We start from the raw sequence: 15,246 nt of genomic DNA, 5'->3' as shown, positions 1-15,246 counted from the left end.
ACAACTACTCCCAGACAACTACCCCCTAGGACAACTACCCCCTAGGACAACTCCAACCTGAACAACTACCACTAGGACAACTACTGGTACCCCCCAGACAACTACCCCTACAACAACTATCCTCTAGGACAACTACCCCCCAGACAACTATCCTAGGGGTAGTTGTCTGGGGTAGTTGAACTAGGGGTAGTTGTACTCGGGGGTAGTCGTCCTAGAGGGTGGTTGCCCTAGGGGGTAGTTGTACTAGGGGGTAGTTATCTGGGGGGTAGTTGTCTGGGGGGTAGTTGTCCAGGGGGTAGTCTTCCTAGAGGGTGGTTGCCCTAGGGGGTAGTTGTAGTAGGGGGTAGTTGACTTGGGGTGGTTATCCGGGGTTGGATGTCCAGGGGGTAGGTGTCCGAATACGGTTTTTGAGGGCTTGCAAATCCCGGATAGGGGCTTTGTATATGGACGAAAGGGGCAAATGTCTTTGCTAATGCAAATATATGAGCCCATACAGGGGAATGGGAGAAGGGGGAGCTGGTGAGAAGAGAGAGAGAGAGAGAGAGAGAGAGAAAAGGAGGGGGGCTACTATACAAGTGGTGCATGTGAATGAGTTCATAATGATCTATCTGCTCTCGAGTCTAGGCTGTATATGCATCTATCATACAAAGTTGTCAGCAGATATAATGTTTAATGAAAGGAATGAGGGGCAGTCAGTATCATATTGTCAGGTATCGGTACCTCAGATACTAAGTCTACACTGTTTTATTTTATTTTGTATTTTATATTTGTTTCAATTACTTCTTACAATGGCATTCACAGAACACACATCAAGTCATGCTTTTCACTGATACAAAGTAATGTATTGAACTTATTCTCAACCTATTTCAATGTAACAAGTGATTTGATATAACATGTTTATACATTACTTGATCCTCCCCTTCCATACTTCCATACCTAGGAGTGGTTCTGGAATAATAATTGGGGTGGGGAGTGGCCTGGGGTCCTGCAATCATTCCGACCTGTGAAGGGGGAAGGGGTGAGAGGACAATTTTTTTTTTGGTCTTGAAATTTGCAAATTTTACATTTTGCTCCGTTGGGGGGGGGGGGGGGGGGGGGGGGGAGGTCACCTTTTTTAGGTCAGCCATTGGTATATATTTTTTTTTAATTAAAAAAGAATTAAAACAAATTACCAAAGGGGGGGGATTCCTCCAAAGTACACACATAAAAAATACCAAGGGGGGGGGGGGGGGGGGGTTAACCCCCCCCCCCCCCTGCGTAGGCGCCTGGCCTCACATATGTTTCTATTCAGTGGGCTATTAATGTAGGCCTAGTTATCCATATGAGTCCTGTTGATTAAAGGCATGCATGAATTGCCATATTCTGGATCTCAGCTGCGGACAGGACTCGCCCGTAGATCTTGACCTCATCAATCAAGCCGTGGAAGTACTCGACGGTCGTCCCAAAGCCGGCTTGACCGATGGTGACGGGGTTGTTTCGGGTTGGGATGGGACCGTTGCAACACGCGGGATTGGTCGCTGTCTGCTGCTCTCCGTTGAGGTAATACCGCAGAGTGGAATCGTCATAAGTCATGACCACGTGATTCCAGGTATTCTGGGCACCAACCAGGTTTTGATAGTCCCACGGTCCGGTAGCAGTCTCGAATACGCTACCGCCCAGCATCTGACCGCTGTTCTCCCGACCCATCCTGATCTCCCAGCCCCCATTCGTGCCATAACCATTGTTGACGATGCCCTGATAGTTCCCCCACTGACCGGTGCGCTTGAACCACACGCTGACGCTGAATTCGTCTCCCCATGCGAAGTTAGCAAGGGACTGGACATCAATTTTCGACGCTCCGTCGAACGACGCGGCCTGACCGCATTTTCCATTGGCGTAAGTAACCGCGCCGGTCGAGGTCCCGTCGCGATTGTTACCGGAGCTATCAGCCGCATCTCCCTCAAATGGAAAGTATGCTACAGCGAAAAAGGGAAATGTGGAGATAAAACATTATATCAATAGATATATCACACTCTGTTTGAAAAAAAGTATTGATGTCTAGAGGCTGGCTTACGTTACCGCGCCATATCTGAGCAAGCCTGTACTCAGACATGGTGCTCAGACATGGCGCGGTAATTCGCCAAGGTTTTTTTTGTACAAAACTGGTATCTATGTTTTCTGATCAATATTTTGGTCTGAATAATAATGATAATACATCATATTTATAACGCGCCTAATACTTTGTTTCTAGGCACAGTATATATTATTACCCTGGTCATCGGAATCGGGCTTACCCGAAATATTGCATCATGATGGGCGTACTTTCAGAGTAGGTTCGAGAAAATGGGTCATTCATAAATTATGATACTTTGAGTGTCATTGCCATTTGAAATTTTTGTTTGTAATGGCTTTATTTCAGTAAGTGGATATTTTTGAGTTGATATTAAAATAATACCTTAATTTAAGTGGGCCTACACGGAATTACACTTCCTAACATGTACTTTTCTGATGCATATACCGACGTGACAGGCATATAACTGCATTTATTTGCCGTAATCATAAGGACATCGTGATAAGCAGAATCGCCAAATATTATCAATTTAGCTCCCTAAGTGATTTGATTGTCGTAGTCTTTTGACTTGAGACAGTTTTATCTTGTTTATATACGGGTGTGAAATAATGAAGACCTATTGTGAAATTATATTTCATTACCTCATAAGAGGAATTACCATTACAAATGTAACTAACTTTGTTTGAATAAGTAATATGTGCCTCAAAAAATCATTGAAGATGGTAAAATAAATGAAATATAGATTTTGCCTCTTTGGAAACGTGTCATCTGCTGTGACTGACTGCTTTGAAGATGCTAACCTCTTAAGACTTGTACGAGTTTTATGTGGTGGATGGTCTATTAGTTAGTTCGCTTTCCCTCCCCGTCACACAGGAGTCAGTAGAGCGTCCGCCTTACAACCGGGAGGTCGTGGGTTCGAACCCCGGCCGCGTCATACCAAAAGACGTTAAAAGATGGGAGTTGCTGCTACCTTGTTTGGCGTTCAACAATAAGGGGATAGAGCGACGTCGATCTGGCGCTGCTCAGTGGCTGCCGGGCTCACGATCAATTGGGCAAAAAGAATTTCCGTTACGGTTTAATAAAATTTGGAGTGGACTTAAAGATGAATATTATTATTATAATGTGTTGTATACATATACATATTATACGTGCTTTTTCCATCAATATTTTAGCAAACGGCCTTTTTGAGTACTCATACAAATATAATGTCCAAATGTACTTCGTGTATGTTTTACATACTGGAGGTCTACAATGATGCAATGAATGACCATTTGCGAGCGGTGAAAGAAAGAAAAGTGATTAGAAATTAATGCTGTTCTTTCACCCAGAAAAAATGTTATATAGGAAATTATAATTTTTTTTTCCCCTTCTCCTTCTTTCATTACTTTTTCACTTCAAAAGATGAATACCATGCGAGACACCGGCCTTTTATAAAAGCTCGGTACCTCATTTGAATTTTAAATTACTTTGATTAAATTATGTGTTTGATTCCACTGCCTGAACACTGGGGATATGCTAACCTCTTCGACTTGTACTTCGTATCAGGCGCGTACGCAGGGGGGAGGGGGGGGGGGGGGGTTAGGGGTTAAACCCCCCCTTGAAAAAAAAATTATGCTAATGGCTGACCGAAAAAAGGTGACGTTACTCCCCCCCAACGGAACAAAATGTCAAATTTTCAAATTTCGAGACCCCCCCCCCAAAAAAGTGTCCTCTTACCCCCCCTCCCACTGAACGACTTTTCAGCTGGCTTAGTCGATGCGATTTTTTTTTGTACCCCCCCCCCCCCCAAAAAAAAGTGTCCGCTTACCCCCCCCCCCCCCCCCCCCCACTAAGCGACTTTTCAGCTGGCTTAGTCGGTGCGATTTTATTTTGGACTCCCCAAAAAACAAAAAAAAGTGTTCGCTTACCCCCCCCCCCCCCCCCCCCCCCCCCCCCCCCACTGAGCGACTTTTTGGCCGGCGCGATTTTTAAATTTTCCTGAGTCGTTGCGAAATTTTGGGCCCGATTTTAACCCCCCCCCCTTGAAAAAATTCTGCGTACGCCACTGCTTCGTATTATTAAATATAATTATAATTATTCTTCATTTTTATTTGTATAATTTAGGAATTACACTAAATAAGGATTTAGAAAAACATACATAGATCACCTCTCTGCCCATAAATATGCGGTAACGATTGCAGATTTTTTTTTAATCGGGAGGGGGGGGGGGGTAGATGCATAATCTTTGTATACTCACCAATCAGGCAGCTGTGAGGGCAGTTACAGTGCGACATCACTGTCGACATCATCATGGAGCTCGTAGCTAGGAATACCATGACGATGTATATTGATGCGGACCTGCTTCGATTTTGAAAGAGAGAGGGGAGGGGAAGAGTGGGAGAGGCAAATAAATGAAGAGGATGAGGAAGAGGGAGGAGGAAAAGAAGGAGGAGGAGGAGGAGGAGGAAAAGAAGGAGGAGGAGGAGGGGGAGGAGGATGGGGACGGAGAGAGGGAGGGAGAGGAGAAGTAGGAGGAGCAGGGGGAGGGGAGTTGGGGAGGAGAAGGAAGGGATTAGAAGAGAAGGAGGTTGAGGATGAGGAGGGCGAGAAGTAGGGGAGGGGAGGAGGAGGTGAAGGAGAAGGAGGATGAGGGGGAGAAGGATGAGGACGAAGAGAGGGGGGAGTTGGGGAGGAGAAGGGAGGAGAGGAAAAGGAGGTCGAGGATGAGGAGGGCGAGAAGTAGGGGAGGGGAGGAGGAGGTAAAGGAGAAGGAGGATGAAGAGGAGAAGGAGAGAGTTTTATGTTGCTATCATTTAATAAATAACATAAAGGATAGAAAAGTAAATCGAAAACGAATCAGCTAGATCTACTTGAACCCTTATCACAAAGAAACGTCATAGTACTGTTGTGAGCCAAAATTTTACCCAACCCCTCTTCATTGTTAAGGAACATTGTTCCTTGACATTTCTTTTAACTTTAGATATTTCTGAACCCTTCTTAGATTTCAAGACCAAGTAATACTTTTTGTTGTTAAACAAAAATCAAATCCGCTCAATAAAATGGAGCGGTTTAAAAATGCATGCTGCTCTAAAGAAAACACAAAAAAAATCACAATATTTTCTCACCTCATAATTGAAGATTGTTCTGTCAAAGTTCTTGCAATTTAGCGACAACTTTCAGCCACGTCTGACAAACTGGCTTATAGTTTAAGGTAGTAAGTAGGATTATGAAACTAAACGGGGTCCGGGACCATTGTTCATGAAGGTTTGGAATATTCTCGAAGTTGGTCAGTGGCGTATACAGATTTTGGCCTCAATAGGGGCAAAACACAACAGCCTTCATGAATGCCTATTTACTTCTTCAGCAATAAGACGATTGCCCACTCCCTCCCCCACCAAAAAAAGTGCTAGGCATCACTGCAACGTCCAGGTGAATAACAGGAACTTGGCGGATGTGCATTTCAAGGTAATGACCTCAATGCCTATTCGTATGAATCGCGATAGAATGTATAAACCATATTGAATTGACATGAAAATACTCGGCTTAAATTTACCTAGGTGGTTTAAAGTTTATCAAGAAAGCGTGCTGGTCATATTGTTTCATTTTAGAAGCAACCGACGAGAAGTCATTGGAAAAGATAGGTCATAGGAATTTAGTACTGTATAATTGCATATTATGACTTTTGCACTCATCAAAATGAGGTAGCGGGTTTTTTTTTTTTGGGGGGGGGGAAGGGGGCTCAAGCCATTTCTTTAAGCCCTTCCCCCCTGTTTTTTTTTCTTCTCGCGAGGAACATGATAAATGAATGTAAAAGCCCCTGAAAGCTCCCTCAACTCCTCCCTCAAACAATTATTCTTCAAGAACCGCCTCTGACTCAATCTTGCTGAAAATCATAGTGAAAAGTAGTACATAGGCCTAAATGGGGCCATCGTGTATATTGGGACTATATCACACCCTTTTCTTTTCCATATTTTTTACTAGAGATTTCATTCAAATTAAATCCTTAAATAAACAAATCAATGTAAATAAGTACTTACAAATACAAATCTTCATTTCGTTTTCATAACACAAATAAATTGTTAAAATGAAATCCCTGAATTGTTCTAATAATAATACTTTTTTTTTTTTTTTTTTAACAATTTTGTTTTATTTCTCCAGATGTGTAACACAAACCATGACATACAATTGAATAAAATAAACGTGTTCAATATTGATGCTTTTACATAAACATAATTAAACACAAATTTATTTGCAGTATAATATAACTTAACAACAAAGTAAACGTATAAGTACCTAAACATAATATGTCAATTGTAAATGTTATTTACTTATATATTACAAAAAAAAAACAAATCTGGAGATAATTTTACTGAAACAATCCTGCCCCCTCCCTGCCCCCTACATCACACAGACATACTCACCCTCTATCACACAAACATACTCACCCACTCACACACATACTCACCCACCCACCCACCCCCACCCCCCCCCCCACACACACACACAGTACTCACTCAGTGGATGTCTGCCAACATTCTCAACTTAAGAAAAATATACTAAATAAGTTATCCAGGCCGCAAAATCGAGTTACGCTTTTAACAAGCTCACGGTGGAGAAGAAAGCAAATCTTAATTAATCTTAAGCTGCTCCCACTTTAAAAAATGTGATCCTAGCTTTCCCATTTTAATTGCTATTTTCTTTTCCTCATCCCTATACTTAAAAATGCTTTTTTTCATCTTTTCTAAAGTTAGTACTCGCCCCCCCGATCTTGACATAAATGTAACATACTTCACCATGAAAATGATAGTATTACACATTTTTATTCTATATGAACTACCTACCAACCCAACAAATATATCTCGCCATTCTAAATCTTTAATTTCATCTAACTCAAAAAGTTGTATTAAAGCCTGCCATAACCTTTGAACGCTCCCACAAGATAAAAATAAATGTTTGTATGTTTCTATTTCCTGCTTACAAAACGAACATAAATTATCACCAACAAAACCAAATCTATGAAGATGCTCATTAGTGTATATGGCTCCATGCAATAATTTAAATTGAAATTCACGTTGTTTTCTAATGAGTATAGTAATTCTTGGTCTCACAAATATTTCTTTTAATTCTTTATCTATAAAATCATAGTCATTTTGCCCATCCCTTACCTGCAAATCATACGTTCGCTGCAGTGCTTTGATGAAATAATCATAGATTGTTCTTGAACCCACATCCACAAACTGTATTTTTTTACTAGAAATATGGAAATAAGTATTAAAGCTTATCAAATCAACCTCGAGGAATTCTATTAACCCTGAATCATCCTTCCATAACCTGGGTATCGCATCATAAATATCAATAATCATAAGCAAATTATTACCTTTCATACCGAGGTTCATAAAATATTTAACAGGCTTAACATGACCTTTCTCAACCAAATGATTCAGTTGAACAATCCCTCTTTCAAACAAGTATCTATCAAATATACTTTTTCCATTTATACATATATTCTGATTATTAAAAATAATTGGATTAATATAACCCTCCAAATATCTTAAATTACTTGTCTCTTGCCATGCTTGCAACATTTCCATATAGTATGGTGGAATATCTAAAACGAGTTTAATCTTGTTTAAATCATAATCACATAAAAAAATAAATCTACCACCCACAAACTGTAAGCAATGATCAAAAAACAATTTCCATCCCAAACTTTTCTCTCCATATAAAAGACGTTTTATCCACATTATGCGCTGTATTTTAACGGACATTTCAAAATTAATCATTCTTAATCCTCCAAAGTCATAATCCTGATACATTATTGCCCGTTTAATTCTATCTTTCCCCCTCCATATGAATTCAAATGAAATTTTTGCAACTTCTTTATATACCCAATGAGGGACAATAACGAGAGATGAAATATAATTTAATTTTGAAAGCGCATAAGTTTTTAGCAAATGTATTTTACCCATAATAGTTAAATCTCTTTGTTTCCACCATACAAGCAATTTTTTTATTTTACTTAGAATTTCTTTATAATTCAAATCATCTTTTAAACTTCGATCTAATGAATAACTAACCCCTAAAATATGTATTTCCTTAACCAAATTTCCAAATAAAGGCCCATCAGGTTTGTTCTCATCCTCACCCATCCACATAAAATGTGTCTTTGTTTTATTCACTTTAAGACCACTAATTTTTTCAAATGATTCAAAAATATATTGCAACCTTCTAACCGAATCAATATCCTTCAAAAATATTGTCATATCATCTGCATATAACACTTGCCTAATTTCAGATTTTCCAAATGTAATCCCTTTAATACCGTTGTCCCTCCTTACTGCATGCGCCAAAATTTCGATGGCAACCAAAAACAAATATGGCGATAATGGATCCCCTTGCCTTACTCCCCTTTCTATTTCAAAATACCCCGTGGAGTGACCACCGTTCATAACACAACTACTTATCCCTTTATACAATAATTTTACCCAAGAGCAAAATGAATCTCCAAAACCGAACAATTTCAATATTTGAAATAAATATCTATGAGATACAGAGTCGAAAGCTTTCTCAAAATCCACTGCACACAAAAACCCTTTCCCTTGTTCCCCATAATGCATAGAATAAAATAACATGTCATCTATCAATCGTACAGCTTCCCCAATATTTCTATCTTTTATATATCCAACTTGATCATGATGAATTATTTCATTTAAAACCTCTTTCATTCTTTTTGCTAGAACTTTAGATACAATTTTATAATCTACATTCAAAAGCGTGATGGGTCGATAATTTTTTATATGGAGAGTATCTTTCGCTTCCTTCTCAATTAAGGTAATTACCCCTTGTTTTTGAGATGCCGTTAATTCCCCCCTTTCGTATGTTTCATTCAATACTTCTACTAACAAATCACCCAAAGCTGGCCAAAAAGTATAATAAAATTCAACTGTTAACCCATCATTTCCCGGGGTTTTATTCAATTTCATTTCTTTTAAAACTTTCAAGCATTCATCTTTAGTTAATTTACCTTCACAGATTTCCTTATTGTCTTCATTTAACTTTGAAATATCATTGAAAAAGAAAGGGTCGTTTTGATTTATATCAGCCCTTAAAGAATATAAATCTTTATAAAATAGTTTAATTTCCTTTAAAATTTCCTCCTTATCTCTAGTAGTTTCCCCATTTTCTTTGTACACCTCCCTAATTACACTTTTCCTTTTATTCGATTTTAACAACTGTTCAAAATATTGCGTATTGTTTTCTCCATCTTCAAACCAAGGTGCTCTTGATCTTATTTTAATGCCCTGTCGAGAAAAATCATACAATTTATTTAGTTTATCCCTTTTCTCCTCAATACAATCAACAATATATTTAGTGGGTCCCACTACCAGTTCGCCTTCTAAATCCTTGATTTGTTTCTCTAACAGTTCTATTTCAACCCTCCTTGCTTTTGCCTTTTTCCGCGAGTATGTTATAATAAATTCTCTCATTTTCATCTTTAAAAAATCCCAAAATACTAATTTATTCAAAATCTGTAATGACCATTCAGCTTTTAATTCCTGTATTTCCTTATTCATCTCTTCAACAAAATCTTTATCCATACATAAACTACTGTTAAATTTCCAATATGATTTCCCAAAAACAAACTTATCAACAAGATCATTAAATTCTAGCCTAACGCCAGAATGATCTGGCGTAATAGATGTCAAAATCTCACACGTACCCACCAATTTTTCAACACTACAAGGTATAAACCAATAATCTAAACGGCTTTGCACCACCGGCCAATTTTGTCGAAAAGTAAATTGCTTTACATTCGGATTTTTTTTCCTCCATATATCTTCTAAATCGTATTTATTTAAAAATTCCTTAATCAAATCAATAACCCGAGATTTCACCGGTGTTTTTGACCCCACATAATCTAATTTTCCATCCAATATACTATTGAAATCACCTCCTAATAAAACTAAATAGTCCCGATCACACTGATCAAAAATACTTTCATCTAACTTCTTCAAAAATTCAATTTGTAAAGTTTCTTTATCTCTCGTTGGAAAATAAACATTAACCAATAGCATTTTAACCCTTTGTATTTCACCTTTAAAAATAATGTATCTCCCCTCTTCATCTACTTTAATTTTTTTTTCTTCAAAATCTAAATGATTAGAAAATAAAATAAGAACCCCTCTACTATGGTTTGACCCATGACTAAAAAACATTGGCCCTCCCCAATCTTGTTTCCACCGCTCTTCTATCTCTACTGTACTATATGTTTCTTGTAAGAAAATTATACTATTCTTTTTAGTTTTGCACCATTCAAAAATATTCACTCTTTTTAACCTATCTCTTATTCCTCTAACATTTAATGTCATGAAAGATAATTTCACTGCCATGTTATTTTATGTGTAATTGTATCCAAAACCTTACATCGATAAACTCCAAAGAAACTTCCACACAATCTATTTCCACCGTGAGCAAATGTATAGAAAAAACTATCTGCAGCCAAACATATATGCATACTTATCGTCGAATAATATAAAAAATGCAAGCAGAATCCACCCCGTACCACACAACCCAACGCATTCATACACACAAGCATATTCACTACACACACAACACCCCCACACAAAACAACCAAAATCTGCTCTTCGGTGTACGTAAACATCCGAGAGCAAGAGCCTCCCCCTTTCCCTGTCAATTTAACTAGACCAATGACAGAATAAACCAATGAACATTTCTTCTTGCACAAGTCGATGAGAAATACGTTGTATTGTTATATAACCGTAATCTAATTAAACAAAAAAAAAAAAAATACAAAGAGCTTTTATCCCTTAACAAATGCCTTGAATTGTATTACGGAACCCGCTCGTCATAACTAAGTTAAATGATTTTCCTAAAATGCATTACAGTGAATTGACCGGCCCGCGTACCTAATTACAATACGCACCTTCTAATTAAAAATAAAAACACGATCCCAATAAACCAAATTCCCCAAACGACACCAGTTCGGCAACCTAATAAACTGTTCGTGCAAACCGAACCCATCATGCTATCATTTACCAAGTTCTATAATTTGCATAATAAGCCTCACCCATGAATGAATAGGCTCACACACCTGATCGTTTTGTATGCACTCCGTAAAAAAAACTCCTAAAGGGCGTTCCCGACAACTCGAAAGAACACCAAACGTCAGCCCGACATAATGATAGGCAAGCATGCATACCGGATCCCAACACGTTCCTCCCTCTCAAAACATCACACCACCACCTGGCTTTAAAACAAAATAGTTTTGGCTGGGTGAACAGATCGGACCATTATCCAGATACTCGAATTGTTTTCACTTTACAGAAAAAGTTTTAAATATGTATCAGTCATTTACTAAGATATGTGAATTTACATAGAATGCGTTATCGAAATAAAGCTCATTGTAATATTTAAAAAAAGCCGTCGTTACCCAGATACTATGGCATTGTATAAAGGCGTTGCAATATACATCGTGAAAGAAAGCGGACGTTCAAAAGAGTTTATGGAAAGTACCTTGCAATAAAGCTCATTGTAATACCAAGAGCCGTGTTACCCAGATATTATGTTTTGCATAAATAGGCGTTACCACAAAGTACTTGAATATCGTGAAAGAGAACAAATCCCCAACAGACCAGCAAGGTTTATGGAAAGTACCTTGCAATAAAGCTCATTATAATACCAAGAGCCGTGTTACCCAAATATTACGTTTTGCATATATAGGCGTTACAACAAAGTACTTAAATATTGTGAAAGAGAACAGATCCCCAAAAGACCAGCAAGGTTTATGGAAAGTACCTTGCAATAAAGCTCATTGTAATACCAAGAGCCGTGTTACCCAGATATTATGTTTTGCATAAATAGGCGTTACAACAAAGTACTTAAAAATCGTGAAAGAGAACAGATCCCCAACAGACCATCAATACATTTACCCCTCTATCTGAATTTACATAGATTTGCGTTATAAAATAATGAAATAGTCAATATACTGTTTAAGCATGTTTTGAGGGAAATGTTTCTTCTCACTTCACGCATGCATGCTTAGGGTTGTAATACAAATCCTGCTACAATTCTTTTTGTTTTCTTTTTTTTTAAATACCAAGTTATATAATTTGCATATCATGCGTCACAAAATGATAAACAAATGATGAAACACTACTGCCAATTCGAAATAGCACCAGGGAATGTATCCGGACCGGTCCCCAAGCATTTTAGCCCCCTTAATAAACAACACCACCTGGCACCATTGAAATATTTTGGAAACCTCACTCCTACACATACTTAACCCCTTTATTCCACAAGTGGCAAAGCTTAGAAAAGGGAACTGAAACCAATAGCCCTTGGCGCGACAATCTTATTAAAATATTATTATTGCTTTGGTTAGAACAATTAATGAACAACCTCTAGCAAAAAAAAAAAAAAAAAAAAAAAAAATTGCCTGCAAAATCCCCCTTTTTTCTCAATGTTGTCACTTCATCTCCGATATTCAACATTTAAGGCATTATGGAGACGAAGTTGCACACAAATCAAACCTCGCCTTCCACATACCCAACAACGATGAGAAACCCGAGGCCTCGCTTTATATTTCATATACACTGAAGAAAGAAAAAAAAAAAAAAAAAAAATGTGTGTGATATTAACTCTTGGTAAACGTACGATAATCTTCTCAAGTTTTGTATCATTTTTTTAAAACTAAAGAAACGAACAGAATATGTATATATGTATATACATCCTTTTCTTCCTCTTTTTGAACAATAATTAAAAAAAACAAAAACAAACAAAAAAAAACACCATTGTCATATACGTGACAGGCTAGTTTAGCCCAAAAATTTCACATTGGCTAATGTGTAGTAAACATAAACAATACTTTATAACTTATAACTGGTACTTTCCTTAATTATTTCCTCGCTTATTCCTTCTCTTTCCCTCCCTTCTCCTCTCCTTTCCCCCTCTTCCTTCTTTTCCCCTTTCTCCCTCTTATCATTTCTCTTCTATTTTTCCTTTCCAAACTTCCACATTAAACCTGTCGTTTTCAATAGTATCCCCAAGTTGAAAGCACGTGAAATCTCCTCCATGCAGCCTTCATTAATGGGGAGGTAGATGGGGATGAACATAAATTCATCTCTTCCATACCAATAGATCGCTGACAGAGCAATAATAAACAAGCCCTGCCAAACAAACCATCAGCCTGAAGAATCTTTTATTTCAAAAAAGAAACTCAAAGTTGTCACTTCATCTCCGATATTCAACATGTAAGGCATTATGGAGACGAAGTTGAACAAAAATCAAACCTCGCCTTCCACATACCCAACAACGATGAGAAACCCGGGGCTTCACTTTATATTTAATATACACTACGATTATATACCATAAATTATCAGGAAAAACAAAAAATGTGTGTGATATTAACTCTTGATAAAAGTACGATAATCTTCTCAATTTTTGTATCATTTCTTTAAAACTAAACAAACAAAATATGTAGGCCTATATATTTATATACATTAAACAAAGATCCCTCTCATAATATACCTGACAGGCTAGTTTGACCCATACATTTCACATTGGCCAATGTATAGTTCACAATACTTTATAGCTTGTACTTTTCTTTTCCTCGTTCCCCATTTTATCTAATTATTTTTCCTTTCTTTTCCCCTCCCTCCTTTCCCTTCTCCTTTCCTCCTCTTCTCTCCTATCTCTTTCCTCTCTCTTTCATCTTCTTCTATTTTTTCTTTCCAAACTTCCACATTAAACCTGTCGTTTTCAATAGTATCCCCAAGTTGAAAGCACGTGAAATCTCCTCCATGCAGCCTTCATTAATGGGGAGGTAGATGGGGATAAAAATAAATTCATCTCTTCCATACCAATAGATCGCTGACAGAGCAATAATAAACAAGCCCTGCCAAACAAACCATCAGCCTGAAGAATCTTTTATTTTAAAAAAAGAACTCAATGTTGTCACTTCATCTCCGATATTCAACATGTAAGGCATTATGGAGACGAAGTTGAACAAAATCAAACCTCGCCTTCCACATACCCAACAACGATGAGAAACCCGGGGCTTCACTTTATATTTCATATACACTACGATTATATGTCATAAATTATCAGGAAAAAAAAAGAAAAAAAATTTGTGTGATATTAACTCTTGATAAAAGTACGATAATCTTCTCAATTTTTGTATCATTTCTTTAAAACTGAACAAACAAAATATGTAGGCCTATATATTTATATACATTAAACAAAGATCCCTCTCATATACCTGACAGGCTAGTTTGACCCATACATTTCACATTGGCCAATGTATAGTTCACAATACTTTATAGCTTGTACTTTTCTTTTCTCAATTTCCTATGGAAAAGAGAAATCTTAATAACATATTAATTGGTGTAACATTCTTGATTACATAACTCATCAGCTATTACCACACTCTTTTTTTTGTTTACGAGAATGATATGAAAGGCATAAAGTAAATCTTGGAATATTATTCATCTTTGTCATAGGAACCTATTTTACAGTAACAAAATGGTCTTTGACCTATTAAATGGCTGCACATTATGTTATTCTGTGTCCATGCCTGACAATCACTTTGAAGTTTATAAGTCAATCCTGGTTGCAGTTACTGTCTGAGTTAGGGTGAATCTCGCTGCTCATTCGTACAATTCTACACCATCATAATATGCTCTTGTAGGTAGCGCTTGCCTTTAGTATCTTATTAAACTCTTCTTTTGGCTGAAAAAAGTATTCACATTAACTTGCACATAATTTAATCTACAACTGATTTCCAGTGAAAACAATACATGTAGCTCGCTTTTTGCTTCTCACACTGTAAAAAATACTTATCTGAAAACAGATCGTGGTAGGTCTCCTTGTAATCACAAACAAAATCATGAATTAGGGGTAGCTGGAAGTTCAGGTTCTCCATAAGTCGTATGACATCTTGACTTGAGGCATGTCGTAGTAGAAACGAGAGCTTTACACTTGTTACATAAAACTTTTTCCTTCCTGGCGTAATGAAGTGCTCGATTTAGAGCTGTAGGATTCAAACGAAGATTGTCGAAACGTGATTGCCATTGAAAACAATACATGTAGCTCGCTTTTTGCTTCACACACTGTAGCACATCTATGAAGTAAAGGATACTTATCTGAAAACAGATCGTGGTAGGTCTCCTTGTAATCACAAACAAAATCATGAATTAGGG

At 37.5% G+C, this 15,246-nt stretch overlaps 1 protein-coding gene across 1 annotated transcript; it reads right to left on the bottom strand.

Annotated features, from left to right (window-relative positions):
- Positions 1 to 1,335: 1,335 nt before the first annotated feature.
- Positions 1,336 to 5,367, bottom strand: LOC100891708. Its single transcript, XM_011683442.2, has 3 exons — positions 5,155 to 5,367; positions 4,287 to 4,387; positions 1,336 to 1,955 (listed from the first exon to the last, which is right to left on the bottom strand). Exons 1-3 carry the CDS (start codon positions 5,157 to 5,159, stop codon positions 1,336 to 1,338), a joined length of 726 nt encoding a protein of 241 aa, XP_011681744.1. The 5' UTR covers positions 5,160 to 5,367.
- Between the last annotated feature and the right edge of the window lie 9,879 nt (positions 5,368 to 15,246).

Source organism: Strongylocentrotus purpuratus, unplaced genomic scaffold, assembly GCF_000002235.5.
Source record: "Strongylocentrotus purpuratus isolate Spur 01 unplaced genomic scaffold, Spur_5.0 spur5_scaffold_21, whole genome shotgun sequence".
Taxonomy (NCBI): domain Eukaryota; kingdom Metazoa; phylum Echinodermata; class Echinoidea; order Camarodonta; family Strongylocentrotidae; genus Strongylocentrotus; species Strongylocentrotus purpuratus.
Note: the sequence above shows the minus strand (reverse complement) of the source record. Positions and strands in the feature narration are given on the sequence as shown.